Source organism: Argopecten irradians, chromosome 3, assembly GCF_041381155.1.
Source record: "Argopecten irradians isolate NY chromosome 3, Ai_NY, whole genome shotgun sequence".
Taxonomy (NCBI): domain Eukaryota; kingdom Metazoa; phylum Mollusca; class Bivalvia; order Pectinida; family Pectinidae; genus Argopecten; species Argopecten irradians.
In genome coordinates, this window is record NC_091136.1 from 26896994 (window position 1) to 26921351 (window position 24358).

Below are 24358 nucleotides of genomic sequence, written 5' to 3' on the forward strand. Positions count from 1 at the left end.
TTGAAGATCCCTCTGGCTTTATATTAAGTAAACAAATACTTCTTGTGATGGATACCAGGGGTAAAACCCAAAAATTCTTTAGTAGTAGTGTTCATTTTTGCCGAAGGATCCATGTTAATGATAGCACTTAGCCTTTAATGATTACTTTTCAAATAATCCAACAAAATATGTAAATTGTTGAGATTTGATTGAAACAGATTGGTTTACTAATGAAACAATTTATTACCAATATTTTTTCAACTCCTCAAAGCAAAAATCATATTATTTTGAAGTTAATTTCAATAATCTTTGAAGTTTGCTGGTAGAAAAACGTTTTACCATGATTATGAATGAATATTATTTGAACTGCAATTTATAGAAAATTCAAAAATTTGGTAGTTGTTTGAAATCATTATCTTTTAACTGGTGACTCTTCAGATGAATGGAAAAAACCTCAGGATAAGACGAAGGCAGCTACAGTTTGTGAAGTAACTATTGAGGAAGCACACAACTTAGGCCACCAGCACTGGATTGGTAAAACACTTTGAAATGTCATAATAAGGAACACAACAGCACTACAAATCAATTCAACATACGTTCCCACTCCATTACATCTAAGTGAGTACATTCACACTTACAGATTTCTAACAGAGACGGAATTGGCTTCAACATTCAAAATTTAACAGTAGAAATATACTCCTGACAGCTGCTTATAGTTCAACAGTTTTTAAATTACTTATGTAATGAATCAGTTTTAATGTTAATAATACATTTTGGTAGAAAATGTACAAAAAATTTACACCTTTTGCCACTTGTGACAGATTTCTCCATATTAACTGGTGTAATATTATTAGACTCTGTACAGAAAGGAACACTCAGGCACTGCATCACTACAGCAAGCGATATACAAACTTAACATAAGCCATCTTTACTTTGATGTAAAATAGCTCCCACAACATTACCACTGGTGTTATAGAATATCTCTTAATGAAATGTACATCCTCGATAACAACATCTAAAATCTATAAATGGGATATAATTATGGGATATATTAAACTGTGATGGTAACAACCAGTAACATTCACGTATAAAATAGTGATCAACATACGTCAAGGCTTATGGTCGTCTGGCCTCTGTACCGGCAGAGTAACCTAAACATATAACACATGACAATGACGGCACTTATTTACTAGCATCGACAATGGCACAAGACAAGAGATGATCAAGGAAATGTACATACTGATACCTTCCTCAGAAATATTGGCTACCTGGATCACTGTCTGTGTTACTGACAATTTCTTTATGTTAGAGTTGGCAAGGTTAACACAGTAACCAGTTATTCATTTTGATCCGCTTTGCCAACCCTATTATATATATATACAAATGTAATACATATATGATAACACACATCCAACAAACATCTCAACAATTTAGGCCTCAAACGCACAAAATAAATGTGTGACAATTATCGATACTTCCGGTCATTCATCAATTTTTTTTTAGAATCAAATACATATATAGCACACTTCAAACACATGCTTTCACTTAAATATACTAATACAAAATCATTTTGTACGAACCCATCAATTGAAAATTTTATATAAACCATGACATAATATGAACAAAATCATTTGTGCACAAATGCCATGACACTTACTATTATGGGAATAATGAGATCGAATTTAGTCAAAATATGTGTAATGTCATGGCCCTCTGGTACCACAGTTATGTATCAAGAAAACAAGAGGCCTAAAAACACAATTTAGAAAGAAGCAGACACTGAATTCAGCAGTATTGAAGAAAATGTTCAGTATCAATGTAAACTCTTTTCTTTTTAACTTCACACCCTTAAATTCAAAACTTTTGATTGGACTGAAAAAACCCTGTACTAGAATTACAGGTATTTTCCCTATCTAAATATTCTACTGGAGAAACAATTTCTATTAACATTGAAAGACAGGTTCTGGGGACGAACATTGGGACAAAAATTGTCTTTAATTAAATCTGATATATGCATCATCAGAGTTTGAACATTCAGTCTAAACACAGAGCAACTAAAAAAGCAACTAAAACATTATTTGAAAAATATAAGATCCAGAACTACTGCTTTCAAAATTCTGTTCATGCATGGTCCTATTGACACTGGGCGTGAATTAAACTTAGGGCAAACAATTTGCTTTACCACGTCTATCTTGTGTCATGGCGTATATACACACCATCATATTAGTGGGTTTGACAATGCCTCATTCAGAAATTTTACACAAAACAGCATACCATTAAAGAATAAAAAATTACTGGCCATGGTAGCTTAACTGGAGATGAAATCATCAATACAATGCAGTTCATTTGTTCACTCTCACTAGTACACTATTAAAACAGTTTTGAGATGCAATGATTTCCTCTCTTTTGGAATAAATTTTTATGTTCCAAGAAACCAACTATGATTTATATATGTACATGCATACATACTTGACTTCATGTCAAAATGATAATTAGAAAGTGTCTTAGACATACAAGTAAAGGATACATTTGTTCCAAGGATGCCAATTTAAAATCCATGAAATACTGCACTCATTTGGTTGATTAGTGCATGCATAGATTTTGGCAGAACCTTTCAGTTTACATCAATTTTTTAAGGACTAAAGGCACTGTGTGATTTTTAAACACAAATCATAAAACAATGATCACAGGTAACTCAATATATTAAATAATAAACATTAAATATATGTAATACACATAACCCAGGTAGGTCTATCAGATCCGGCTGAACCATATTCATACATTCAACTAAAATCTAAAATGAAACAGCAAAACATTCTATGTTTTATAAAATTAAATAAACAATACACATCTGAGTTTGGAAAAATATGACAGTGAAAAAAAAACACAAAAAAAAAACTGCTTGACATGAAAAAAAATATCAACAAATCTATAACAATGTAAAATATATTTGAAAACTGAACACACCACAATCACAAGATTATTTTACTGCAAACTAGTTTACTTTCATGATGACTTCATTTCATGTACTCACGTAATGATTTTACATGGCAATTCTGCAACTTAAAATCATAAATGATTTATCTGCTGTAATTATTTTTCATATGAAATACAAAATTGCATGTGAAACATAAAATATTTCATCACACATGAAAATAACTTGGTTTACGGCAATCCAGAGCCATACATGGCTATCATAATAGATACTAGCGATGAGAAATGAATTGGTGTGGATTCATAGAGTAAAATACAAAACAAAATGGTAAAGATGAAAAACAAAGGCAATCAAAACTAATGGTACTAATAATGGTTAGGATGGCTACACTCTGACAGAGAAGAAAATTCATTACACTCCACTGCAGCTCAAACAGATATCCGTGCATATGAAATCTAGCCTTGGTGGGTTTGACCCTATATAGTATTCAATGTATGCTTTATAACAAGCATTTGTTATAACAGAACGAACTAACTCCTTTATAACTATACTGTCTATACATTTCTTTGTTTCAATTCCTTCCTCTATTGTCTTCAGTGTTTCTAAAAGCCTGATCCTTTCTCTCCAGAATCTGTAAAATTCAATGAAATTATACTGTATATAAAATTGTATTTTTTCTTAAATATTCCATCAAACGTGGAAGATTTACAAAGCCAAAATGTGTGTTTCATTTTATCATAAAAGGACCATGAAACTGAAAGTCAGCAAATGTGGCAATCAAGACAGTTCTTTAATTGTTTTTAAGAAAAATTGCAAAATGGTTGTAGGCGTTTGAACTCTAAAATGGCAAAAAATAATAACCTGTTAGCACAAGAGGCCATAACTACCTAACAAATAAGGCTAGGTGTTTGACCATTTTTAATATTGGTTGAAGTAATTACATACAGATAGATTGAATTATTTATCCTAAGATGTAAGATTTTCTGCATAGATCACCATATAGACAAGTTGTTCATAAGAAGTGGTGATAGTAAATACTTAATACCTCTGTGGTTGCATGACAGATGCATAAAAGAACCATTGGAAGTTAACAATTCCATACCTGATCCTCCGAGAGCATGTTCAGTTACACTCATACACAAAGAATCCAATTGAGCGTAGTTCTCTGCACTATCTCCAGCAGATTCACAATCTAAAAAGTAAACTAAGTTTTATTAAACAAATCTACCATTATGTGAACAAGAAACCCATGGGCCTTAACGGTCATCTGACCATTGGCACAATACAACACCTCAAAGAATATAGTAGTGGCAAACTATTAAAGCGATACAGAAGAACTCTTTTAATAGAAGTTCAGGATCTGATATATTTGATGAATTAGACCACGAATTCTCACAATGTTACAAGTCCAATAACCATTCACTATGCCTCCTAGTTATTTACAAGAAGTTGTTTTAAAGATTTTAGTGTATTAAAGTCATTCATTTGAACAAACTTGGTAGCCCTTTATCCCAATATGCCACAGGCCCAATATGAGTACCCTGGACCTTTCAGGTCTTGAGAAGACGATTTTAGTCTATCTGATCCCTGTGACCTTGAATGAAGGTCAAGGTTGTTCATTTGAACAAACTTGGTAGCCCTTCATACCAGCATGTCACATGCCCAATATCAGGTCTCTATGCATGCCTCTTAGTTATTCACAAGAAGTCATTTAAAGAACTTGGCCTATCTGATCCCTATGACCTTAAATGAAGGTCAAGGTCATTTATTTTAACAAAGTTGGTAGCCCTTTATCCCAGCATGTCACAGTTCCAATATCAGGTCTCTAGGTCTCCTAGTTACTCACAAGAAGTCCTTTAAAGATTTTAGCCTATCTGACCCCTGTGACCTTGAATAAAGGGTAGTCCTTCATCCTTGAATAAAGGGTAGTCCTTCATCCCTGCATGCTGCAGACCCAATATGAGTACCCTGGTTCTTGAGAAGTCGTTTGAATGAAAAAGTTACGCATGGCGCACGACGACAGACAAAGCATGATGAGAACTAGGGGAATTAACCTACATAAGAAATTTGAAAAAGATCCCTTAAGTACTTTCTGAGAAATAGCGGTAACAAAATTTGTTAACTGACGGAAGGAAGGACGGACAGACGACGTACAGACATGATAACCTTTGGTGACCAAAAAGAGGTAAGATTTTTGACTCAAAAGCGTGGCATTGCACGCGGCATTTTTCGCGGCGTGTCAGAGATATATAAATAACAATAATATGCAAAAGAATTACAAAAACAAAATTTGGTAAAATTATGTATTAACTTTGATTATCATCATAGGCCTTAGTGGCTCAATTTGCATTTTCTAATGTTAATTAAGGCTTACATTACATTTAGAAGATGAAAAATGCCAATAAATATATTGTATACTTTTTTTTAATGCAATTTATCACCTCTTTTAAATATACATTTCGCCTACTATTTTTTCCCCACCTTTTTTTTTGTCATACATAATGGACTCATTTTCTTTTGATTTATGCAAGAAAAAATACAAATATTTGTTTCTAAAATTTACACCAATAATATCCTAATCCTGAAAATTTATACGAATCTGGCTCCTCTAATTGAATCACTCCATTCCGAAAGGGCAGCCATTACGATTGCAAAGTTTCTGACTTTCAGCAGACACTATACGCTTATTTTACATTAAAAACCTGAGTAAACCATTTTAATTATAAGTAGTGTTTGTTTTTGAAATGATGCTAACTAGTTTTAGGCACAAAATTTATTGAAAGGCCAGATGATTGTTTCCTTACGGTAGGCCTATGTAATATACACATCGTTACACTCAGACATGTGAAATAAGTGACACCACCAACCCAAGGTGGAACTAGCGCTAGGCTGCTAATTAGCACCAGTGGGTGTTGGTCAGGGAGTTTTCAGACCTTCTTTGTTTACTTAATTACCAAGCCAGTCCCTCTAATCTGTCTGCATTTTGAAGCCGCCATGGCAGCCCCAACCGTCTATAAAATTTTCAGAAATCGGAAGAAAAAATAATTAAGAAGATATTTTGCAGAAATCGGAATATTTGAATATTAAAGCAGTAGGCGGAATATCAACCTCAAAAGCGGTAGACTTCCGCCTGAATTGGTAGGGTTAACATGTCTGTGATAGACCACGGATGAAAGGCGCTTTGAAAAGCCCACCATCTGATGATGGTTAGCTAAAAGTTAAACAAACATGGATATGTTTCCTTGATAGGGAGTTTATACATATACACTGTTCAAGAGTTTGGTTTGCTAGCATTAGACCCTGATTTGACAGGAAAAGTCTCATGATGATTCATTAAGCTCTTACTATCAAGTTGAAATATCCATTTACACCCTGGGCAAGGATAATTTTACATGCAAGATTTCACACTAAGGTTAACTCTTTCAACACCATGTAACTTTTCATAGTAACTACCCTTCAACACTAAGTAACTTTCATTATGAATGAATGGATATTGAAATATGATATACCAAAACGAACATCATCATCTTGGGAATACGTTCTCATAATGAAATGTACTAATTGATGACTACAATAAGTGACATAGGTGAGATACAGGTAAGGAACAGGTATTTTATTACTAATAATGAAATAAACACTTATTAAAACATATTTGATAACTGTTTTTAAGACATTAGTTCATGAAAAATTTCAGATATATCTTTTAATGGGGTGTAGGACAAAAGCCCCTCCCACCCACCCCCCTTTCCCGGACAAAAGCCCCATGTGACATAAGCCCCTAGGACAAAAGCCCCTCTGGACAAAAACCCTCGGATAAAAGCCCCACCGGACAAAAGCCCCTTTTTATAAATTTTTTTTCTATCTTATTTTTATTCATTAAAAAAAATATTTATCTGCTATATGGTACATTTTGATGTTACTAGAGAAGAGTGTCAAACATAGACATTTGAATGTTATATCTACAAGAAGCCATTAATGTTTTCTTTATAATAACACACCTACCAGGCTTACAGCTTGATGTTTGCATGCATAGAATTATGTAGATAATTAGGAAAGTATGTTTAATTCCAAAATATTTCTATCATATAGTGTAATAATTAATGTAATTAATGTAACATCAAAATAATTTTTACATTTTTTCTATAAATCATTAAATCAGTTTATCAAAATTTTATCAAAATCCCAATATTCCAGTAAATTTCTATATCGTATCTTATTTTTAAAGTGAATAGTCGGGCAAAGAAAACCAGTCTAAATGCATTCATTGGCCTTCCAAAAGTTCTCACATATTAATACGACGGCCAAGTTCTGCTTACGTTTCCCAGTTCTGACCATTAAAGTAAAGGAAAGTTGAAAGCATTGAAAGCGAGGCTGCGTGTAAATGCAACCACGGACATAGTCAGCCGGGAGGATGTTTTACGATTCCTATACTTTAAATTAATTTCTTCGTACACAGACAGATTTTGGCAAGAGATTTTATTTTTCTATTTCATAAGAAATTATACTGGATACATTCACACCATTTTAACTGACTTTAGCCATCCTTGCCCGACTGTTCACTTTAACTATATTTGAAAAAATAAAATTATTTAAAAATGAAAATAATTTTTTATTACTATTTTTTAAAAATTTAATCTTTTTTGAACAAGAGGCCCAAGGGCCTTAACGGTCATCTGATTACCTTGGCAATAATCATATAGGAAATTAATTAGATATCGTGTAATGGTAGCCATCTTCGATTTGGGATCAACCAGAGATGTAACAACACTTTGTCAGGACCATGTCAGGAACATTTCAAGCAAGTTTCAGCTAAATCGCACCGGCAGATCTTGAGAAGAAGTTCAAAATGTGTTTTCAAGATGGCGGCTGTGGTGGCCATCTTGGATTTTATATAAACCCGCAAAATAACAACACTTTGTCAGGACCATGTCAGGATCGTTTCATGCAAGTTTTAACCAAATTGCACCGGTAGAACTTGAGAAGAAGTTCAAAATGTGTTTTCAAGATGTAGGCTGTGGCGGCCATCTTTGATTTCGGATCGACCCGAAAAATAAGAGCACTTTGTCGGGACCATGTCAGGATCATTTCATGCAAGTTTCAGCCAAATCGCACTGGTAGAACTTGAGAAGAAGTTCAAAATGTGTTTTCAAGATGGCGGCTGTGGCGGCCATCTTGGATTTCGGATCAACCTGAAAAATAAGAACACTTTGTCGGGACCATGTCAGGATCATTTCATGCAAGTTTCAGCCAAATCCCACCGGTAGAACTTGAGAAGAAGTTCAAAATGTGTTTTCAAGATGGCGGCTGTAGCGGCCATCTTGGATTTCGGATCGACCCGAAAAATAAGAACACTTTGTCGGGACCATCTTAGGATCATTTCAGGTAAGTCTCAGCTCAATCCCACTGGTCAAACTTGAGAAGAAGATTGAAATGTGAAAAGTTTACGGACGGCGCACAACGACGGACGAAGCATGAAGGCTATAGGTCATCCTGACCGGACAGATGACCTAAAACTGAAGGGGCTTTTGTCCTCTTTTTCATTAGTATGGAGGGGCTTTTGTCCAGGGGACTTTTGTCCTAGGGGCTTATGTCCGGGGGTAGAACGAAGATACGTACCCGGCCTACTATACCTTTCGGCCGGGTACGAATTGGTCCCTATGTGTCGTAGTGGAGCACTGCCTCCGAAAATCACTCGGGCACAATTTTCTATTCTTTTTTGTAGGTTTCCAATTATTTAATGGGTATACATGCATTTACATATTGTTTTTGTCCAAAACAAACATAACTACCATTCTTAATATCTACCTTACCGCTCACAAGACGTCAAATTCACAATTTGTGGACTTGCCGTATAAATACCCTTCAGAAAGACCTCCATATGTATTATGTAAAAAAAATAATGCCTCGATGAGAATTTGATATTTTATGTGGTTCAGTTTTATTGCCTAGTAGATTGGCGATATAAACCAAGTACGAAACAAGAGGCCCAGAGGGCCTGTATCGCTCACCTGGTTTGTAATGCCAAGTAATGTTCTGAATATAAGTTCATTGTTTCTTTTCTGAAGAAATTTGGATATTTACCTCTAATTCCCCTATTGGGCCCCACTCTTTCTCCTCCAGGGGGGTCAAAGCCAAAATTTTATACGAATTCTGTTAACCCCAAGGATGTATCTGGCCAAATTTGGTTACAATCCATGCAGAACTCTAAGACAAGTAGAATTTTTAGGATTAACCTCTATTTCCCCTATTGGGACCCGCCCTTCCTGCCCCCGGGGGGGTCAATGCCAAAATTTATACAAGTTCTGTTCCCCTTCCCCCAAGGATGTTTCTGGCCAAATTTGGTTACAATCCATGCAGAACTCTAGGACAAGTAGCAATTTATAGGATTTACCTCTATTTCCCCAATTGGGCCCCATCCCTCCTGCCCCAAAGGGGTCAGAGCCAAAATTTATACAAGTTCTGTTCCCCTTCCCCCAAGGATGTTTGTGGCCAAATTTGGTTACAATCCATGCAGAACTCTAGGACAAGTAGCAATTTATAGGATTTACCTCTATTTCCCCAATTGGGCCCCATACCTCCTGCCCATGGGGGGTCAGAGCCAAAATTTATACAAGTTCTGTTCCCCTTCCCCCAAGGATGTTTGTGGCCAAATTTGGTTACAATCCATGCAGAACTCTAGGACAAGTAGCGATTTATAGGATTTACCTCTATTACCCCTATTGGGCCCCGCCCCTCCTGCCCCCTGGGGGTCAGAGCCAAAATTTATACAAGTTCTGTTCCCCTTCCCCCAAGGATGTTTCTGGCCAAATTTGGTTACAATCCATGCAGAACTCTAGGACAAGTAGCGATTTATAGGATTTACCTCTATTACCCCTATTGGGCCCCGCCCCTCCTGCCCCCTGGGGGTCAGAGCCAAAATTTATACAAGTTCTGTTCCCCTTCCCCCAAGGATGTTTCTGGCCAAATTTGGTTACAATCCATACAGAACTCTAGGACAAGTAGCGATTTATAGGATTTACCTCTATTACCCCTATTGGGCCCCGTTCCTCCTGCCCCCAGGGGGTCAGAGCCAAAATTTATACAAGTTCTGTTTCCCTTCCCCCAAGGATGTTTGTGGCCAAATTTGGTTACAATCCATGCAGAAACTCTAGGACAAGTAGCGATTTATAGGATTTACCTCTATTACCCCTATTGGGCCCCGCCCCTCCTGCCCCCTGGGGGTCAGAGCCAAAATTTATACAAGTTCTGTTCCCCTTCCCCCAAGGATGTTTCTGGCCAAATTTGGTTACAATCCATCCAGAACTCTATGACTAGTAGCGATTTAAAGGAAATGTTGACGGACGGACGACGCGCCATGACATAAGCTCACCGGCCCTTCGGGCCAGGTGAGCTAAAAATGCAAACAAACGTTTTATAATGGTTTGCATAATCATTACTTTGCTCCATTAGCAGTAATAGGCACCAATTGTAGCTCTAAAGACGACACCATTTTCTGTCTAAAAGTCTTTTGAGCTACAATATTGCAGCTAGTCGGGGGGGCTTTTGTCCGTACCGAAATGTCATATATCCAAGTTGTGACACTATTTTACTGTATTTTGAAGGTTATAAACAGGTGTGTTACAGAAAACCTGAAAAATAAAAACTAAAAATCAATCCAAGATGTCCTTTGAATGGGACCATTGCCTCATCTACAGAAATCTCCTGATCTGACATGTATATTCTTCTTTGAAAGTTTTGCGACGGTGATCTAATGAAAAATCTCACCTTATGTAATTTATTTTGTTTAGCCTTGTTATCTGTATCATCGCTGAAATGCAGGTAGCGTTTGATTTGTATAAAACAATCTCGAGACATTACCACTCCAAACTTTGATCCAATCAGCCAAGCACTCTGTGTTTCATTCCAACAAAGTTCATCCCACTGAAACTTCATTATGTCCATCAATATAAGCAGACCGTAATACGCTTTCAATTCCGGTAGAGTGACATTGGTCCAAACACCTTTCTGAGTAGGGTCGGCAGCCCGCTTTGTACGGGCATTTAAATTAGTAAAGTTAACGATTTTCTCAAACACTTCATCAGAATAAAATAACTGAAAGTATTCAAGTGCACATGTTGATGTATCAAACACTCCAGTCGGTCCGACATGCTCCGAAAAGTCCTGTTTCTATTTTGCCGTACCTTGATCCAATCTTCATCTTCAATTACACGTGACTTGTACACATCTGCCGCTTCAAAAACCTAAAATTCTTAGTCGTTATCGCTGTTTTTACCCATAATATCTCTCCACTGCCTTTCAATTTCATTTCTTTGTCTCACATTAATATTCACCGAGTCAAAATTATCGATATTTTCCACAATTTCGTCGCCTGATAGCTCAGAATCTTCACCGTCATCCGCCATCTTGTCATAAGATTTTGAACACAGAGAAATCCATTCTAAACTTAAAGGTATTTCTCGTCATTTTTACTTAAGTTCCATGAAAACTCCAGAGATGTTCCAAGTACAGATAATCAATAACCCGTATGTGAGCGTCATAATCTATTTCAGGTCAACTAATCAGCGTGTATTTTTAGGATTTACCTGAGACCGGTATTCCGGGCTGCTGTGTTGTGAGAGTTATTTCCGTTTGACCAGTTTACTGGTCTGCAGTGTTGAAAGAGTTAAGAACAATAAACAAGATCTTGGCAAGTTCTGGAAAATTGTATCATGTCATGGCAATAACTCATACTGTGATATCACAACTACAGTGTCAATAATTCAAAGTAATTTTTGTGGATTCTACCATTCATAAATCTCTTTACTCACCTGATACAGCTAAGCCTAGATTCGGAGACCTCAGCGGGGCAGAGTGGGTTCTTGTGACAGGCTGCTTACCCTGTGAATATTGACATCAATGTCAATTTCTGATTAATATTTCAGAAGCACATCAAGAATGTGTCTTTAGTTTACTGTGCAACAAAAATCACTTTTGAACAATATAGAAATAAGGGTAATTTTACACAACAAATAACTGTCAAGAGATATTATTTACCCATGCAGATATATTACTGGTAGCTACACAGTGCTTACCAGCGCTTATAACCTCAATAAACTAGTCAATTGAGATTAAGTCATGAATATTAGTACAAATAGTGTATATTTGAGACACTAAAAACACCAAATATCCTGTCCATCTCTTTAGAGTGAACAGTGAGATAAAATAAATTGCATTTAACATAACACATGTCCTATGTTACTCAAGCTTGAATGTCTTGTAGGTTTCTATTAACTTCAACAAAGAATCGAGAAGTTCAATTTCACTTGTAGCTATTAATTACCTCCACGAAGCCTGGCCTAGAGAAGAGTGCTGGATTAAGGGATGTGTTGCGAGTCAATGGCATGTGGCCACTGGTTGTTCCTCCAACGATCGACCGCTTGGCACCAAAACTCCACTGTGTAGTTGTTCTCGGTTGTCGGGGCACCTTCTGAGCTAGACCTCCACGCAACGAGGCTCCGAGAGGGAAAGTATTTCCCCAACTGAATGAAATGACCATAGAATTGAGCATTTTTGTTTTTAAATATTCATCTATAACCTACCAAAAATAAACTTTCTTTGTGTTTTTTTCATGGAAGTCAAAAGACATTTAAATGTAAAAATTATAAATACATGATATTAAATAGAGCATAATATATATATTTTGTTGTTCTGTATAAAAACTAATGATAAGCAACTGAAATTTTCACATCGCTTTATGAGCAAAATTTCTTCCTCTTGGAAATAGTGCATTATTTTCATATTGCTTGATATTTTTAAGTTTAAGATAAAGATAACTTTCCTGGCAGTACTTTATCAGTACAACACACACCCTTGTTTTAGCTTCCTATCCACACTGTACTTGAGAGGTGGTTGATAGATTCTCTGTGTTTCTTGCTTCCAGGTGGACAACAGCTTTTTCTGTCTATATGTGAAGGCCTACAAGGTAAACAGATATTTTGCATCATTTTCTAACATTTTTGTCATCTTATAATCTTTGTAATACGTCGGTTTGAAGATAACATCAGAGGCAACATGGGAGTTTTGAGATATCAAAACGCCATAGGTAAGATATGATTTTCTGTTGATTAGTCACACCTTCTGGTGATTGTGTCATCATCTTTTGATGTCATTTTTGTGACATCACAATCACCGAAAGGATTGACAATTAAATTGATGGCAAATCGTTCTTTAATTGTCAACATCATTTTGGTATCTCAAACTATTGTATTGCCTCTGCTTAGGAAATAGTGTTATTTTGATTTTATGCACACAAACTTTATAATGTAGAATATTTTATATCATTATGACCATAGTATTAAATTGCCTTCATAGAAAATCACCTATAAAGCGTATAAAATAATTTTATATTTATACTATAACATTGACATTATAAAAAAAGAGTTATAATGTTTAGGTTTATTTCAAAACATTTTTTTTCGAAGAGATTTATATATATGCAAGGTAGAAAATGCATGGCCAATGACCGATAAACTCAAGATGCACACTACTTAATTTTTAGAGTAACAAACCATTACCTCGTGGTTGATACACTTGTCTATGAGGCTGAGGTAGAGGTTAAAACATTCATCGTCTGGTCGGCTGGCTGTTAGTAATTGTGTGCAAACTGGAATATTATTAATGTAATAATTTACTCATGTTTCACCAATAGAACATATAAAACAATCACTGCAACAGAACTTTAAAATTTCTCATGCAATATTTTTCTTAATAATTCAAATGTTTGAAACTATTGATAACTACAAAACCATCAGATCTACGGAAATCAAACAAGCAGGCAGATTATGTTATTTTTTTTATTCAAAACTTTCTCAGACAGATCTTTAATTAATTAAATACCTTTGCCCATGACCCTTGTAAACTGTGCGACAAGATCGCCTTCAGCAATAAAAGAGTAGTCTCCCCCTTCTGAAGAGGATGACGATAGCCGGTCAGTTTCCTGTGGGGTGAAAGCCTTCATTGGAGTATTGATGATCACCTTCATTTCAGTAAGGGCAGCCTTTACCGACCCTCCATCCATCATCTCCTACAAACAGATAATAATGAAGACTTTTAAAAAGAACGGTCATTCAAAGTAGAGTCAATTCTGTCTCGATGACAACCTGTTACGGGAAGCTATGAAATTTTTCTTATTGGAATTTCTCTTCCAATATACCTGTATAAAGAAACAATTGGTCACTTGTGACCACATTTTTAGTCTCTTGAAGGGTTGCATAAGACAGGTTTGACTGTAAATGACTTTAATAATCTTAATTATAAATTATGCATTTGATTATTATGACATAATAAACTAACCTTTTCAAGTGAACGAAGTAAAGACTGTCGTTCACGAAGCTTGTTTAGACTGAGCACAATTTTTGTTCTAGCACCTTTAGTTACATTCTGAAAATGAAATAAATCGAGTAAGACACTGTTCCTGTGCAATTGCCGTATTATACAGAGTATAAGTTGCAATTTAAATGGAGTATCTACTTCAATACATTCTATAGGCTGATTAACAGTTTGTCAAAATACACAGAAAGAAATGTAAAGACTTTTCATTGTATTAGTAATAACAGTTATTAATAATTAGCTCTGTGACTGAATTTTCTTTATAGAAACAGAATGAAAAGAGGCAATAAATTATGGCTATTTTAATTATCATGACTACATGTTAATTATTATTATATAAACAGATAATGTGCAAAACTACTACAGATGCATTGGTGATGATGAATACTGCCTGTGTATTATTGGACATTGAAGGATAGCTGTGCTGTTTTAATGACCTGGACATGGTTTGTTAGCTAGGTATTTATTTTTTTTGCTTCATTCCCCCCCCCCCCCCCATTACAGATAAATTCGAATGCTGCAAAAAAGTCTAGCAAACACTGCTGATGCAAATGTATTGGATAAATAGAATCTCTCATCTCTCTATCTTCTCCATTGTCTATCCGAAGGGTCTGATAATGGCTAGCCTATACAATAATATTACCCATAGGGTTAATTATTTCTATGCCACATTCTAGTGTCGCATTTTCATACCCAGCAACTTTTTCAAAACGACTGAACTTCGCGATAGACTTCTTTAGTTCTACTTTACCTGTATCTGAAACATTTTTACAGTATGTTTTCCCCCATAATATCATTTGGATTATACAAGGAACAAACGCTCCACTTTTAAAGAAGATTTTATAATGGAGCATACAAATGTTAACATTTAGAAGTTGACAGAGACAGAATGCTTATTCCCTAAAGTGATACCAAGAAACCTTGTCAAGGAAGTTTTAACATCAGTTTTTAAAGGGGGACCAATGGAAGGATCTACTTTCTAACAATAATAAAAAGACGAACCCATTGTACCTGAGATTCCAACCATTCCTCTGTCAAGTTCATCATTTCTTCATAGGTTAATTGTTGGAAGATATAGGCATACTTATGAAGGCGTAGAGTTTTTAACCACAATGGCACATCTATAAAATAAAGACGGTTTCCAATTATGGAGGGAAAAAAATGAAGAATTGTATCATTTAAATTCAAAAATATATTTGTAAGTAACATATGTTATGAGTATACATGTATATATACTAATTAACTATTAATCATTTGAGATTTGAGAAATAAAAGATTATGACATAAACTTCACTTCTCATAAAAAATTATGTCAGAATTACTGCAAAAGTGTTTACGAATCTAGGTATTTTATATAAAGCCTAAAACATCTCTAATACCTAGATGCCCCCTCCTTTATATAAAAGCAGGACAAAGTATTCCATCACCATGAAATGGGGAAAGGGGTCATGTATCCATATGATATAGTGTTTATTTATCAGAGTCAATGTCTTATTTGGATAACCCTGATTTCATATCATGGGCATAAATGATTCTTGCACATGCTTTAAAATAGTATTATAATTTTATGATTTTAAAGGAATTTGAATGAGAAATCAATAAGTTGGACAGTACAAACCCCTCATTCCGCTGCCCTCCTCCAGAAAACTATTTTTGACTGGCTGCGGACCATCCTCCTGGTGGGTTTCGCCACTACTGCTACTGGATGATGTAATACTACTCTGCGGGGACAAAGGAGCATGCTCCGACGTCATGGAGTGGGAGCGCCCTCTATCAGAAGAGGAATGCGAGGAGGACTGATCCTCGCTGGACTGTAGCCAGTCGTTGATGTGATTTGGCACTGGGATAGAGCAAGGCGACACCAAAGAAACGGAGGGGGTTCTCACTAATGGCTGATGGGGTCGAGTACCAGAGCCTGAGCTCACTGAAAAGTACATTGGAATATTTATGTTTAGACAGAACAAAAGTATAGAGTGAGTTGAAGGACTTTTAAGTTTTTTCAAAATTAGTCTAAAATTTTGATTTCAAAATAACTTTAGAACTTTGAACAAATTAACCAAGATTATTCAATTATACAATATGATAATATCCTTGATTTAGGGGGTAACGATTGTATTGAATACCCTTGATTAGCACAAGAGTGATATAGTCTTCATTTGGACAGCCTTTGGTTTTACAGCTTTCCGATAGTGAAAGTGAACATGTGCGCCATTCATGATCTGTTCTCCGATCGAATTACGGTCATTGGAAATAAAAAACACAGACATATATGTCAGAATGTTACCTATTTTGACGGGTACCCGGTACACATTTTCGGACCTGGCTACATCAAAACCTGACTCGTAAGTGTGCCGTAACTGGGTATTCGGGTACTCATAACAGCCCTATAGCTACTATATACTGGTAGGCCAGTGCTGTTGTACTTAACATATATCTGACAATACAATTAAAATGTACAAATGTATATATTCTAATATATCAAAATCTATAAGTAAGAAACTTACATGGGGGATGAGAGGAAGGCACTGATGACATAAAGTTGGGTGGAGCTGACTTAGTTGGTTGGAGCGGCATATGGTGTGACTTGCTGGCAGTGTGGTTGTAGCCCACATGGCTACCGTTTGAGAGTGGAGGTGGGGGTACCTGGTGCTGTCGCTGATTGATGAGATTTTGTTGTGTGATGAGGAGACCGTTGGGTGGGACAGACATCGGGTCCATTGCGGTGTTGATTAGGAGTGGTTCACCGGGCGGGTGTTGTACATGCCAGCCATTTGTCCTCCCACTGCCTACTGGTTTGTGGGTGGCATTGTTACTAATGTTCAAGTTTTCAAGAGATTGACTGATACTTTCTTCATCCTTTCCAGACTTCTTCTGCTGGGGATGGATGCTGTAGGTGAATTGTTCCTCAAGCTTTCCAATCCACAGGGTGAATTCAGAACGTTCATCACTAGTGATTGCAGGGTGCATCAATGAGTATGAGATGATTTGTCGGCTTTCCTCAATGTGAGTACCATTTTGTATGGTGTAGCCCAGAATGGAAGAGATCAGAGCTAGATACTCTATTTTGGCCTGATTTTCTCCTGTTCTTAGGAGAGGAAGATGGGCCAAGAGCTGTACAATAGCATTCTCTTTGGAATCATTGTTGGCCAATTTGTGAATGTACACTGCAAATTAAACAGAGATGATTAATTATTTAAATTGAAATTTTAGGAAAAGAATTTTAACAATTGCCATAAATCAGACATCGGGAAAGTTGAAAAAAATTGCCGGACATTCGGACCGGCAAGGACAGTGGGTACGCCAGACCGATCAAGACTATGTCGGACCGAACATTCATGTGAATTTTAAAAGTAAACATAACTTCCTGCTATTAGTATCAGGGCAGCTGCTTTCATGATTATTAAATGCAGTTTAAATTCTACATTGCTGTTGCGTAAAAAAACAACAACCAGATTTTGTTAAATCAAATGAGCAGGCTTGCCATTTCTACCTATTTCCAGTACTCAATATATTGCAGGACTGTTGGTCCAGACCAAATTTTAAAAATAGGTGGTCTGCATTAAATTTTTTCCTGACATATCCATCCTTCTGTCCGACCAATTGCTCGATATCTGATAAATTATGTGATAAACAGAATCTGTTTATACATTTTTGTGGCTTTAGCTTTCAAATAATTTCATAAGTAAGTGACTATCCAATTACTGAAAGACAATTATGTTGTTTACTACAAATTTTATTGTTTCAGTATTGCTATTTTAATTTCAACTTTTGTGATTTTATTATCAACCATGAAATCATTGGAAATTTGGTACAGATAGCTAAAGTTACACAGTAATCTTAGTCGTTTTACTGGTTTCTAACATCATATATGACACATATTCCTCATTTGCAGTAAAAATCATTTCATATTTCAATCCACTTTCCAATAACTAAAGCAGATAAAGTTGGATTTTCTTTCTCTCTCAAATCACCATCAAAATCCACCCAAAAACATTAGTCCCGGCATATATGTACTTTTTAGAAAATTCTACTAAAACATAGAACACCTACTGGCAGTATTTAAATTCAATTCAACAAAAGTAGCTCCACGAATGTTTTTTATTACGCTTGGAAATAATCAGAATACCTGGGTCATTGGCCTCATTCTCGGTCTGGCTGATATCTGCACAGTCGGTTTGGTCCAACACTTGAGCCAGGAAACGACACTGTGTGGGAGAGATTTGTTTGAACAGCGTACAGAGAGCCACAGTCTGCTCACATTCACTCCATTTCTCAAACAAATTCGTCACCGAGTTCACCTGATCCCGAAACAGATTATTTGATTTCATATTTCTAAGTTTATCCTTCACATCTTAAAACCATGAAATGTTTTGTAAAGTATGATGCTACACTTCAGTAGCATCCAGTTCTTCATTCACACTGTTCAACTCCATCAACTGAGTCCCAAAATACTACAACATTGTCACTCCCTCATAATGGCTGGACACTGACATTGTAGTTCCTGAACCAACCTACAAATATAAATCAAACATTTACATATACTCACCACAGTAAATAAGCTGTATCAGTCGGATATAATATCAATCTTCATGCATAATACTACCAGAGTGACTAAACAAATCATTTTAATACATCGTAAAATCAAACTATTTGGGTGTATATAGTAACAAATCAAACACAGGATATCCCATAGCTTGGTAACAGTGATCATGCTAATTAATATGACACATGCATACAAACATATTGAACATGAGTGAGAGTCGGGTCATTTAAAGTGGAAATCTTTAATACACCCTCATACTAGATGAAATATATGGACATTCTGAAAGTCATCATACCATTTTGTGGAAGATCATGGATTCATTTAAACATCTGCTAGTTTAATCTAGTTGATTAGCAATTAGCACAGTGCAGTTATTGGTTAACATTTTAAAGCCATTATTTAAGGTTTAACATTGTATCTGTGACAGACAGAAACTCAAATGTGTAAACACTACACATAATGTAGCAAGCCATGAATTTAGAATGAATAATTTCCCAGACATTTATAAGAAAGCTCCAAAGAAATGCTTTTGACATTATGTAATTCTTCCTTTCTCTTTGCTGCTTGATGTTTATTGCATTATAATGCATTTAAAATTAATCAGGCATGTAATTCAAATACTTTAGTTGTTTAACAAAATGCATAAATTGAAATTTGTTTCAAAATAAGGTCACAGAATCCCAATTATAAATTCATTATGCATTAAGTGTCTTCCTCTTCCTTGTTTATGAAATTATGTGACAGAAACAAATTTAACATACATGTCATGTGACATGTCTCTGTAATTAGATATCTCAGGCAGTTAATGAAATGATCAACTATAGAATGACTTAATCACTTTATATGATATGGTATTAAGTCATCAGGTAATAAGATTATAGAATTATTATACTGCTAGGGGCATAGAGAATACAGTTTAACCATTATATCATGGTTTGATATGACCAATTGCCATGATTTATATGATTTAATGTAATCTTTGAAAACATGAAAATGACCAATTTTACAAAGTTTTGCAAAAATCAGATATTCAAAACCAGAAGTGCATTTTGGTTTTGTTAGTAGATCTATATATACAGTATTTTTCCTAATAAGGGCGCCGGGCGCGGGTAATTGGCCAAGGGGGGAGGGGGGTATTGAAATTACATAATTATGAAGAAATGTATGCACCAGAAGTATTTAACATTGATTAAATGTGTCTGTTTCACGGAATTTTGGCATTTCATGCTAGCTTGTTTGTTTACCATGTGTACATAAAATGGCGGACCGTGCTTTCGATCGCTACTTTCGTTTTGTGACAGATTGGAAATACCAACAAGAGCACACATTAGAACGCTTAGAAATGATAGCATTCCTGTTATTTTGGAACCTTTGTCATAGATATACATTAAGTATTCATCAAACTTGTTTAGACATCGCTAAAATGTTGTTTCCAGTTAGTCTTCATCCACACACATGTGTGGGACATTCAAATGACACGTTTTGTCTTGAACATGGTGTTCTCGCTGATTCTATGTGTAAACACTTGGCAAAGGTGTCCTAAGTTGTCCAATGCAATAAATTTAGTTTTTATACAGAATGATCAGATATATGTCAGGGCTTTTTTCAACATGAGTTGGGGCCGAAAATCGGCCCCATTCCACATGGGCAATAACTCTAAATTTTACCCAATTCAAGCCTTAAATTTCCCAAAATCAAAATATCTTGAAAACTATCCAAAAATATTGCATGAATTTAGTTGGTTAAGACTTTAAATATTTGTGAATTGGCTTCAGAAAAGTACATAAACTATATTGGAAATAAAAAATCTTATTTGTTATGCTTTATTTCATAATTTTTCCCAAATCCTGGTTTTGTCCCACATTTTACCAAATTCAAAAGCATATGTACAGTCCCCATTCCCAAAGCAGTGAGAAAAAGCCCTGTATGTTAAGCATCAAACTGATGTGAAACAGTATTTCATTAGCATATGCAAAGACAAATCATCGCAATCTGGCACAAAAATTGTATGAAATTAGTAGATTTTTTTCAGCAAAAATTGTGGGGGTGCCCTTAATAGGAAAATTACGGTATTAGTAAAACTATTATATTTTCTTTCCAAAATTGTGCTAACACCATCTGATAATTACTGAACTTTTATAACATATCAAAAATATTCTCCTGTACTCAACTATCTAAAAGTATATCTAAAAACCCCTAAGCAGAAAGCACTGAGCAGACACATATATTATATTGCCAATCTCTCTAATATATGTTTCTGAATATATGCATTTCATAGAAGGAAAAATGTAGTATTTTCCCTAAATTAATAAAAGGTACTAGGCCCCTGAAATGATCATATACTAAAATCATTGAGGGTATCAGCCCTCCTACCAGTGTTCAATCTACGATTATTTTTCGTGGGTCCTTTTCAATGGTTTTTGTGAAAACAATGGGTCCCACAGTGTTATAGATACCCATTCCCAGAAACTTCATGGGTCCTTTTAGAATCCTGTGAGTCCAGGACTCGGGATGCGCACGTAGATTTATCACTGCCTACAGCGAATATTTCAGTTTGTCAGTATAACCTTCAAAACCTGAGTCTTTTTGCATACATTACAAATAGTCTTTTTGCACACATTACAAATGAATTGTAAAAGAACAAGAGAAATAAACATATTATTCCTGTCAAATGCCCGACTAGGAATCGAACTTGCTTCGAACCTGGCCCCGGTCTCCGATGTGTAAAACTACGGATCTAAAGACTGAGCCAAAGAAGCATGCTCTGTCAGCTGAGTGACAGAGACTGTATTTAACAGTTAACTACATACAAACCACATCGACCTGCTCTTTTTATAATTACAGAACCATAAATTCAGAAAGGATGAGTTTCGGATAAATGATGCATGGTGCACATCTGACGTCAAAATTGTAAAACAGACTAGAATCTATAGCCAATATTCAGATTATAAAAATATATCATAATTATGTTATACTAGAATTAATGTATAGTATGTTAATGATCTGATGTTACTTTCTTTAATTATTACAGAAATAAATTGTACAGTGAGCATCTATATAGTATACGTGTGTAACATAGAACAATGGCAATTATCGACTAGACCTACCTGTGTTATCAGTTAGACGATTGTTTGCTATCACTGATGTCAACAATCATTATCACGACTACATGAATAATGAAAACAAAATTTAAGTGATAGAAGTATATAACTATATCTATGACCGTAATAACATCAATCACACCAAACACAAGACATATTTGCACAGAATCCTTGTCATTAAGCTCAATACAGTATCACACAGTAACTGCTGAAAAGAATAACATCAAATGTCATATTTTGTACCAAATTCGTAATTTTCATGTAACGTTTATGTCCTTATACCATGTCATTTGTTGAACTCTTTATATATATCGCATGATGATGAAGCTCCGAAAGTTCATTCTGACATTTTTCGGTCGTACAGAAAGGAAGAAAAACAAGTTGGACAGTCAAACATGACAGTCGTACTCAAGTTACCGATATAATCTTGTCCACCATTTTGTTTACATATTCTAGAATCCGTAACTAACATAGTGATACAACTTACACTACATATAATGTATAAAATACTTACCATTCGGTTTAGAAAAGGTAAACAAAACAAAGAAGGTCATCTAGGCCTAGGTAACGATTCCAATAATGACAGGGTCGTGTTATTCAGCTCCACATGTTGAGGAATACTAATGAGTGACGTCATCATTTGTCACAATGGCGGCAAATAAGTAAAAACAAACATAGATTTTTATATTTAAACTTATCTTTTTGACAGAATTGATTCCCCTGTCTTGCACATTAAATAACTTTAATTATTAGCAGTGCACATAAAGACAACTGTCATTCAGGAAGGTGATCAGTGCATACAGAAGTGTCGAGATGATAAATGAGTATGACCCATGAACTTAGCAGGTGCGATGAAAGCGCCATCTATTTACCAGAGACCATAAACTAAGGGGAATAACTGATGAGTGAACAGCTTGTTAGACGTACGAAATATCACGAGGGGGAGGGGGGGGTCCTATCAGGTTGCAATAACTGCAAATCGTTTTATGGTTATGTTTTAAGTTTATTCACAAACTTGTGGAAACTCTTGAACTAGACAAGATGTACAAGAATAGATATATGAATTTTTATTTAAAGTCGTGTTTCAACAACATGCAACGTTATGACTTCATCCTCGATGCTCCAGGGTAAACGATAAACTGTTATTTCACTATATATCCACGTCATTTTGTGATCTCAGATAGAACCTCTGGTATATCGATGATAACCTTACACGTGAAAGATATCGAATAGTCTGTCTACAACCCTGATACATTAGATGGTTGTGCATTTGCAGTTACTGTGTGTTTTTTTGCTAGCTCAGTGTTCATCTAGAAACCATATGAACGCATCCTAAATTCGTTGCGATCTATTGTTTCTAAGACAAAAACTATCTAAAAACAACAAAAGAAACAAAATTATCAAATTCGCTTCATTTACTTATTTTTGGGTGATTTAATACTATATGGCCGCTAAAGCGACTTCTACTACAATATAAATCGGGACTGTACGAATTATTTCAAATACAACAAAGTAATTTCACTAAGATTATGTAGTTAAATAAATCGACGGATTTGGAAACAAAAAAAAAAACAAACATTTTTGGTCCTTTAGACAGAAACATGTATATATACAAACATCTAATATATGTTTCTGCTTTAGATCAACGGCGTAGATTATAAAATTATGATTTTTTTTATATCATCCCTGTTCAGATCTTTAAAGATACATGTATTAAATTTAGCATTTTTCAGCAAATAAGCTAATTACAAGTATAATTTTAAGACAATGCTTGGAAATTGTTTCTATTCTGAGTTTGACACCATGTTTGATATAGTTCCCCGAAATCCTAGAACAATTGAAAATGAGTTTATTGACATATAATTGGTAACTTGATAAAAACGCTAGATTGCAAGCCTATCAGAACGAAAAATGAAAACATTATATCTAAATCATTTCATTAGTTTTTCATTTTCTTAGTCTTCCGCCAGTTTGTTAATAAAATTATGCTCACCTCTCATTCTGTCTACAAATGTCCGTAAATATAGGTTATTTGTAATATCAGTGCTTCAATCCCAGACATGATAATGATGTGTTATGTAACTGTTGTCTACCAATACCAATAACTACGACAGTTTAACGACTAAAACGATAGTGATTAGTCTTCTGTAATAATCGGTTTAGTTTATTGCTGTGTATATACTTAGGCTCTTTCCCAGTTTGGCGGTATAATCTGTCGTGACACTACGTACGTATAAGTCAAGTTGTAGATCTTTAATGTAAGCAATCTCAGTTATTTTGCAGAATACACCAAAAATGTCACAAACGTGTATTCAGGTACTATTTTTATTCGTCATGTCATGCATATATCGGCATATATAGCGACAGATTCAAAGCTAGTCCGGCTGCTTTGATGATATTGAAAATGAACTTGAACAGAATTGCGTCAATACG

At 35.3% G+C, this 24358-nt stretch overlaps 1 protein-coding gene across 3 annotated transcripts; it reads right to left on the minus strand.

Annotated features, from left to right (window-relative positions):
• Positions 1-1733: 1733 nt before the first annotated feature.
• LOC138318034 (protein Smaug homolog 2-like) lies at positions 1734-22710 on the minus strand. Of its 3 annotated transcripts, none has more exons than XM_069260068.1 (13): positions 22440-22710; positions 18408-18792; positions 16786-17445; positions 15900-16205; positions 15284-15402; positions 14246-14332; positions 13790-13976; positions 13468-13556; positions 12762-12868; positions 12234-12432; positions 11722-11791; positions 4017-4106; positions 1734-3545 (listed from the first exon to the last, which is right to left on the minus strand). In XM_069260068.1, the coding sequence occupies exons 2-13, from the start codon at positions 18607-18609 to the stop codon at positions 3517-3519; spliced, it is 2145 nt and encodes a 714-aa protein (XP_069116169.1). In that variant the 5' UTR covers positions 18610-18792; positions 22440-22710; the 3' UTR covers positions 1734-3516. The 3 variants fall into 3 exon arrangements, with proteins under 3 accessions (XP_069116169.1, XP_069116171.1, XP_069116170.1); XM_069260070.1 differs by having other exon boundaries at positions 15293-15402; positions 22440-22709; XM_069260069.1 differs by lacking the exon at positions 22440-22710 and adding an exon at positions 22208-22358.
• Positions 22711-24358: the final 1648 nt, after the last annotated feature.

Coding starts and splice junctions, on each gene's coding strand:
- LOC138318034 (XM_069260068.1), bottom strand. CDS start 18,609: ATGAAATCAAATAATCTGTTTCGGGATCAGGTGAACTCGGTGACGAAT. Junction 13,557..13,789: donor TACAAGGGTCATGGGCAAAG/GTATTTAATTAA, acceptor ATAATATTCCAG/TTTGCACACAATTACTAACA. Junction 12,433..12,761: donor GATAGGAAGCTAAAACAAGG/GTGTGTGTTGTA, acceptor CATTTCATTCAG/TTGGGGAAATACTTTCCCTC.